The sequence below is a fragment of the Hylobates moloch genome, unplaced genomic scaffold (genome assembly GCF_009828535.3).
Source record: "Hylobates moloch isolate HMO894 unplaced genomic scaffold, HMol_V3 SCAFFOLD_17, whole genome shotgun sequence".
NCBI lineage: Eukaryota > Metazoa > Chordata > Mammalia > Primates > Hylobatidae > Hylobates > Hylobates moloch.
In genome coordinates, this window is record NW_026652292.1 from 15,578,476 (window position 1) to 15,586,387 (window position 7,912).

General features: G+C 45.1%; 1 protein-coding gene and 1 long non-coding RNA gene across 2 annotated transcripts in view; one reads left to right on the top strand and one right to left on the bottom strand.

The window, feature by feature from the left end:
* LOC131381743 (uncharacterized) overlaps positions 1-7,912 on the top strand; it is a 41,732-nt gene that overhangs the window by 32,549 nt on the left and 1,271 nt on the right. The window contains exon 2 of the long non-coding RNA XR_009210646.1: positions 7,189-7,342. This is a non-coding gene — a long non-coding RNA (uncharacterized LOC131381743). The remainder of the gene's footprint in view (positions 1-7,188; positions 7,343-7,912) is intronic.
* Positions 1-7,912, bottom strand: part of MYO10 (myosin X) — a 130,103-nt gene that overhangs the window by 6,025 nt on the left and 116,166 nt on the right. Inside the window, exons 31-35 of the mRNA XM_032135328.2 lie at positions 4,691-4,814; positions 3,515-3,812; positions 2,330-2,537; positions 1,352-1,488; positions 106-226 (exon numbers count right to left, since the gene is read on the bottom strand). Coding sequence (XP_031991219.1) covers positions 106-226; positions 1,352-1,488; positions 2,330-2,537; positions 3,515-3,812; positions 4,691-4,814 — 888 coding nt within the window. The remainder of the gene's footprint in view (positions 1-105; positions 227-1,351; positions 1,489-2,329; positions 2,538-3,514; positions 3,813-4,690; positions 4,815-7,912) is intronic.

Consider the following 7,912-nt stretch of genomic DNA (forward strand, 5'->3'; position numbering starts at 1 on the left):
GGTGTGCCTCATTTCTAAGGAGTACCAGTTAACTTACAAGGCTAAGTATTAACAGGTTTCACCCTTGCTTGCCGGCAAAGAAATCTGTTTCTAACTTCCTTTTACCTGTTCAAACATAAATGCAAATTCCACACTGTCTTTTGGCACGTTGTCTGTGTCCAGGAAGCAGTAAAGTTTGAAGTAGAATTTCCACGGCAGGTCCCCAACCTCGGATGTGGCAGCCAGCCTGCAGACAGGAGTCAAGAGAGGCTCAGAATATGAACGAGTGGGGCCTTCAGTGACCCGCAGGGACCTGACTTTACATGGTGTATTCTAAGGACACAGACATTCTGTCCAGGCCCAGATAACAGTGGATACAGATGGGGATAGAGGAATAAACAGTGAAAAAACATACTTTCATCCTGATTTTGCTTTAAGAAAACAAACAGGCAGACCCTAGTTAAACCAGCTAACAAGTGTTTTCTGAGAGCCGCATTCGAATTCGTACCAGCTAAGCATTATGCTGAGTCCACGGGAAGAAAAACAAAAGCCTGTTTCTTTATTACCTTTACCAAGCCTCGGATACATGATGATAACATTTATAAAAATTGATAGGAATATTCTTGTATGAGGGCTGTGTTTATACTAAGGAATACGTTCCATGCTACTTAGAGGATATGAAGTCACAGATCAAATATCGTAGGTCTACAGGCTGGGTGAAGTGGCTCATGCCTGTAATCCCAGCACTTTGGGAGGCCCAGGTGGGCGGATCACCTGAGGTCAGGAGTTTGGGACTAGCCTGACCAACAAGGCCAAACCCCATCTGTACTAAAAATACAAAAATTAGCTGGGTGTGGTGTACGTGCCGCTACTCGGGCGTCTGAGGCAGGAGAATTGCTTGAACCCAGAAGGCAGAAGTTGCAGTGAGCCAAGGTTGCGCCACTGCACTTCAGCATGGGCAACAGAGCAAGACTCCGTCTCAAAAAAAAAAAAAAAAAGGTCCATTTTATATCGTAGATATAACACATAGTTTAAAGAGTTTATAAGTTGGCTTCAGTCAATCAGCCCAATTTCAAAGCTAATGATAACTGGAAACCTAAAAAATCAAGAAATACCCAGACAGGTCCAACATGGAACTGAGAAAAGGAATGGGGTAAAAAAACCACTGACAAGTGACATCACGTAAGACCACGGCTTTATCTAGGAATCGAGAAAAATAGCTAGCGGACATGCAAAGTTAAACAGGCAGCAACACAGGTAAAATAAAACTAACTCCGATACACCGTGAAGCCAAAAATGGAATGGAAGCTCCAACCCTGAACGCTGCTCTGTAATTTATTTGCTCTTCTGACAGTAGAGAAAAGGAACCTACTTTTCAAACTTTGCTAAGACATCAGCTACAACGGTTCGACTTTCAATGGCTTTGTCGACGTGGCCGTTGTATTCAAACAAAGCAAACATGTTCCTGCTGTCCTCCATGGCCAGGCCTCGGATCAGCTTCTCCACCACCTGGAAGACACACCAGGGGGACTTCAGTTCCACAGGCTGCGGCCCCAACACGTGTTCCCCGAATGTGCCATCACCTGATCCCGGAGGGAGCCGCTGGCACAAGGGCGTCTCCAAGCAGCCTCCTAAAAATGTTACCCGTGTGGTCATCCCAGAATTTCAAAAGTACTATTTTCCCTTTGTTCTCTTGAGATTAGGTTTATCTCTTTCTTGCTGAAAAGAACTCAGGGTATTTTGCCCATCAGTAGAGGCAGATGCTGGGCTGATTTCTTGCAAACCTATATTAACAGGAAAAGCGGGGGAAAAGCTGCAGTCCTGTCTATTAGCTGATAAATTTATGAACTCCAAGGAACAACAGAGACTCCAGATGATTTTTTTTTTTTTGCACAAGAAACCTTGGGGGGGTGGGGGTCAGGGGGTTGTTATTGGATTACCCTTTTGGCCAGTTGGTTTTATAATAGTAAGTTCAAATTTTAAAAAGAAAATGTGTTCATCTGATATTCATCTAGCTAGTCACGTGGCAAACAGACACTTTCTTGCAGAAGCACTGCAATAAGCCCTCATCAAAGTGGCTGGACCTGAGCCAGGTCTGCAGCTCTGCTAGACACTCAGCTGCTTCTCAGATTAGCAAGATTATGTCTCAGGTACTCTGAGTTTATCTCTGTGTTTCCACTCATCTTAATACATATTTTTATCTCTATATTCGTGTGGTTGCTTGTGGGTTACATGCATTTCCTTAGTATTGAGCAGCTGTACTAAGCAAATTGCAACTGTGCAGGAGAGCCGCTCTAACGCTGCACAATGTTCCTGACCCAGGTGTATCTGCAGCAAGGCAGCTCCTCACCTCCCCAGCCGTGGTGTGGGAGTTGATGGTGATCTTGCAGGAACCTCCGCCATGGCAATAGACCGTGGATGTCATTTCCTGCCTGTGGATCAGAGCTTCTATTTCATCTCGGGAAGGCACAAACTCTCGGCATTTGGTTTTCTTAAGAGATTCGTAAGTGAAGAGAGCGTATTTTTCCATCTCGGTTCCTGGAAACTGTTCCCGTATCCTAGGAGACAAACACTAACTGTTAATTTTTAGACTGACGGGGGCTGGCTGCTGGGAACTGGGCTGTGCCAAGGTTCTGTAGACCAAAGCGGTGAATGGTCCCCCACTGGTGAATGGAGCAAGCACCAGTGACTTCTTGGCAAGGGCCTGCTTCATTTTGTGCAGTTCAATTTAAATACAAAAAACCCCTAAAGAGTGAATGTCTCACTGGGAGCAACTGTGCTGCCAACTCACCTCTGCAGCATTGTTCATACTTGAAAGAGTCATGCCTCATCCTATCATATGAAAATTCTTGGCCTGGCGCCGTGGCTCACGCCTGTAATCCCAGCAATTTGGGAGGCCGAGGTGGGTGGATAACCTGAGGTCAGGAGTTCAAGACCAGCCTGGCCAACACAGTGAAACCCCATCTCTACTAAAAATACAAAAAATTAGCCAGGCGTTGTGGTGGGTGCCTGTAATCTCAGTTACTTGGGAGGCTAAGGCAGGAGAATCGCTTGAACCCCTGAGGCAGATGTTGCAGTGAGCCGAGATCATGCCATTGCACTCTAGCCTGTGCAATAAGAGCAAAACACTGTCTCAAAAAAAAAAAAAAAAAAGAAAAGAAAACAAACTTCTTTTTCTATAGCTAATCAAAATCTCAATCAGATTGTTTCTACCTCTTTGATTTGGAACAAATATCCAAGTTTTTTTTTTTTTTTTTAAATATAGAGTAGTGGTAATTAATTGATCCAATGTCCTACACATTAGGACATTACATCAAAGGTGACTTGGTCCCTAAAATAACCTTGTGTGACTTAAAGAGAAAAAGGATGGCAGCATTCTGTAAGCTTGCTCAGGCAACCCACGAGTCTGACCCAGAGGTCCCTGTCCTACTAGAGGTGTCTTCTGTTCAAGAGCCTCTTTATCTGAACGAGGACCCAGCGCCCCACCTGCATGAGCAGCTCTGCCCAGCTCATCTCTCGTGCCCACATGCTTTACCTTTTCAGATGGAACTTGAGATACTTGAGAATCCCTCGACTCGGCAGGAAGGTGCAGCTCAGGCATGTCAGGATCTGCCAGCTGTACAGGTTGCCCACACTGCCGGGGTGGGGCACTTTGTTGGTCTGTTTGATGAGCTGGCAGTACAGCTCGTCCCGTAGAGGTCGCAGGTCATGCCCTGTCTGTAGGATGCCCTGGATTATTGGAATCGGGTCAGACATGGACTCCAGTTGCTGCAGGGAATTGAATATCTTGATGGCCTCATCCTGAAGGGTGGTATAGCCTTTGTCTTTGAGCACTAGGACAAGCAAAACAAACACAGAAGTCATCCGAGGGGTTCAGAATAGGGCATGAGCATAATCGGAGCAGTAGCCAAGACAAAGGAATAAATGAGGAGGATGGATGCAATGCCCACCACACTCCCTATACATCTCAATCAGCTGAACACAGATCTAAAAGCACAGAGGTGGGTAAGTTGACACGGTTTTGTTACCTAATTGAACTTCTTACCATATAAAATGCTTGCTTAAAAGGTAATCTGTTGCTGAACAAAATCCTTTTTTGGAATGCAAAATTACTTAGGATCTGGTTGTCTGGCTACTTGGCCAGGTGCAATGGCTCACGCCTGTAATCTCAGCACTTTGGGAGGCCGAGGCAGGTGGGTCACTTCAGGCCAGGAGTCCAAGACCAGCCTGGGCAATATGGTGAAACCCTGTCTCTATTAAAAATACAAAAATTAGCTGGATGTAGTGGTGGGTGCCTGTAATCCCAGCTACTGGGGAGGCTGAGGCATGAGAACGACCTTAACCTGGGAGGCAGTTGTTGCAGTGAACCAAGATTGCACCACTGCACCCCAGCCTGGGTGACAGTAAGAATCTGTCTCAAAAAACAAAAATAAAACAAAAGGCTACTCTCAGTTCAGGGGGAGAACTGGCATTTTCTGACTCCTTTAAATCTCTTCTTTTACTACAGCAATCAATCTTAGCATTACTACAACCACACTCTAGAAGTCTTGTTTTAGTAATACATCGAAGTATATTTCATCTTTTCCTTCCAATTCACGATGAGTAAGAGAGTCTTTGAGCTAAAAACAAATGCTACTGTGTTAAACTAAAGAGTCAGCAGGGCAAGGGGAATCACGGTCTCTGAGGAGTCGGGGTGGAGCTCTGGACTTACAGTTGAGATTTATGTCCCCGTATGGAAGGGGCAGGAGCGGGGAGTGCAAGGGGTGATGGGTGTATCGCAGGATCGGGTTCCGCTTGTAAATCTGTTCCACCACATCCGAGTTCAGGCAGTTCTCCTAAAAATCAAGCAAGCAAGCTTATTGTAAGAAATCTGTATTTTCCTACATATAAATATTTTTCAAGAGTCTCAAATATCCATAAACCTAGTGGGGCAAAGATGGTGGAAATCCAGTGTTAGGTGGTTTCATGCACGAAGATACCCCATAATCTGTGTTTGAAGACAAGTCACAAAAATACATTCTTACAGCTCATTTCTTAGTTTCTCATGCGTGTACTTCCCCATGTCATTTTAAATTTTCTCCCCTGGAGATTACATACATTTAAAAAATTTCATCTCGGGAGGGCGCGGTGGCTCACACCTGTAATCCCTGCACTTTGGGAGGCTGACGCAGGTGGATCGTGAGGTCAGGAGTTCGAGACCAGCCTGACCAACATGGTGAAACCCTGTCCCCACTAAAAATATGAAAATTAGCCGGGTGTGGTGGCTGAGTAGCTGTAATCTTAGCTACTCAGAAGGCTGAGGCAGGATAATTGCTTGAACCCGGGAGGTGGAGGTTGCAGTGAGCCGAGATCACGCCATGGCACTCCAGCCTGGCTGACAGAGCAAGATTCTGTCTCAACAACAACAACAAAAATTTAATCTAGGCTGGGCACAGTGGCTCATGCCTGTGCATTTTGAGAGCCTAAGGCAGGAGGATCACCTGGTCCCAGGAGTTTGAGACCAGCCTGGGCAACACAGTGAGGCCCTGTCTCTATAAAAAATAAGAGCAAAATAAAAATCTGATGATCTGTTATTGATTTAGCCATCAGTAGCTAAATCATGTTATTTTTATCTATAATTCATTTCATAAACACATTTTGCTAGTTCTTGAATTGCTGTTTTCTATTCTCTCTACCTGAAAACTACACACATTAATATATTCTTGGGGAGACTGTCCTTCCACGTGCCTGCCTGCCCTTCCACCCTTTAAACCTAAGGAAGTCTTTCACGGAATTTCATCATCATGTACTTATGCTCCTAAAATGTTCATCTGGGATATGAAAAAAACAAAGTTACTTTTAGAACCTTAAATAAACAGAAAAGTTGCAGGAGAGGTAATGAATCATTCTATCATGGTAATTTCATTTCCACTATAAAACTGTTTCAGTAATAACCAACTGAAGGCCACAAAAAAATTTTTAATTACTTAAATAATTTATATGGACTGATTTAGGGTAACTTGACTCATTTTTTAAGAAGCATGGCTTCGTATTTGAAAAATTATATTTACTCTTTTAAAGTCTAAATTCAAATTGATTCAAACAATTTTATGGACTTATTTAGGGTAACTTGACTTATTTCTTAAGAAGAATGGCTTCATATTTGAAAAATCGTATTTACTCTTTTTTTTTCTGAGACAGAGTTTCACTCTGGTTGCCCAGGCTGGAGTGCAATGGCACGATCTTGGCTCACTGCAACCTCTGCATCCTGGGTTCAAGCGAGTCTCCTGCCTCAGCCTCCCGAGTAGCTGGGACTACAGGCACCTGCCACCATGCCCAGCTAACTTTTGTATTTTTACAAGAGATGGGGTTTCATCATGTTGGCCAGGCTGGTCTCGAACTCCTGACCTCAGGTGATCCACCTGCCTCAGCCTCCCGAAGTGCTTGGGATTACAGCCATGAGCCACCACGCCCAGCTGAAAATGTCTGAATTCAAACCAAAGAATACAAAAACAGGTTAAGTTCCAGCATTGAAGACTGAGTGTGGCTGATACATCATAGTTTTGCTCCTTTCAGAAGAAATCTTCAAAAAATAAAATTTTTAAGGCTAAAAATGAAATTATGTGTAGCCAGTCCCATGGGTTGCATGGAAAGCAACCTGAATCTGGTTCCAATTGGGCTGGGTGTGGTGGCTCAACGCCGGTCCTGGTGGCTCACACCTGTAATCTCAGCACTTTGGGAGGCTGAGCTAGGCGGGTCACCTGAGGTCAGGAGTTGGAGTCCAGCCTGACCGACATGGTGAAACCCCGTCTCTACTAAAAATACAAAAATTAGCTGGGCGTGGTGGTGGGTGCTTGTAATCTCAGCTACTCGGGAGGGTGAGGCAGGAGAATCGCTTGAACCCAGGAAGCGGAGGTTGCAGTGAGCTGAGATCGCACCACTGCACTCCAGCCTGGGTGACAAGCAAGACTCCGTCCTCCGTCTCAAAACAAACAAACAAAAAACAACTGGCTTGCCAGAATCTGGTTCCAAACACCCAGAGAACATAATCACTTTGGAATCAGGAGGCCAATTTGATTTTGATGGAAAATTATCCACCACTGATGGATTAGATCCTCTCCCACCTCCACAAAAGCTGAGTTCCCTCTTGGATCTGGTTAGCTAATTTCCTTTGCCATCCATCAGTAAAATACCTGCCTCACCATCATTCTCACACCTTCTCTGTCACAGCCCCAGCTCTGTCCCTTGCCCTGGGAATCTGCCTGCGACTGCATGGAGGGCCAGCAGTCTCCCTTGACTTGGTTCTGCACCCGGGACTGACCAGCTACGTGGGCAATGCAACCACAACATACCCCCGTCAGCGTTCCATTTCTGGAAAGTGAGGGTAAGAAAGAATCCCCACTCAGGGCTGCCATGCAACCATTCATTCCTTCATCTCACATACATTTACTGAGCCACTACATGTACTTATAAACAGGAATTTGTAATTTAATTTGCTCAGTGTTAATATAGAGGCTCAGGAGCTTCTGGAAGTTTGCACGTGCCTGAGATGGATGCCAAGTGTTCTTCTAGACCACCCCAGGCTCCTTGGGAATTCACTCGTGTGGTTTGGAAACTGTACAGTGACAGTGGAACTAGCGGGTTACTCCTAGAAGGTCCCTCAACTGAAGGTGAGGTGGAACCTGATGCAAGGCAGGTGGTCCCCCATGCAGGTTACCACATCCCCACGAGCAGGGAGCCCTACAGTGCAAGCTGCAGACCTCGTCCTTCTGCCCACAGAGCCCAACAGGTGGGATCAGGTGATTCAGCGAAAACGTCTAACACTGCCCTAGAGACAAAACATTTTTGGTCTAAAATTTCTCATTTAGACTCCTGAAAGCAGGGTACTCAAACACAAATTTAACCAAGCGCTGGTTTGTTTTTTGTTTGTTGTGTGTTTTTTTTTTTTTTTTTT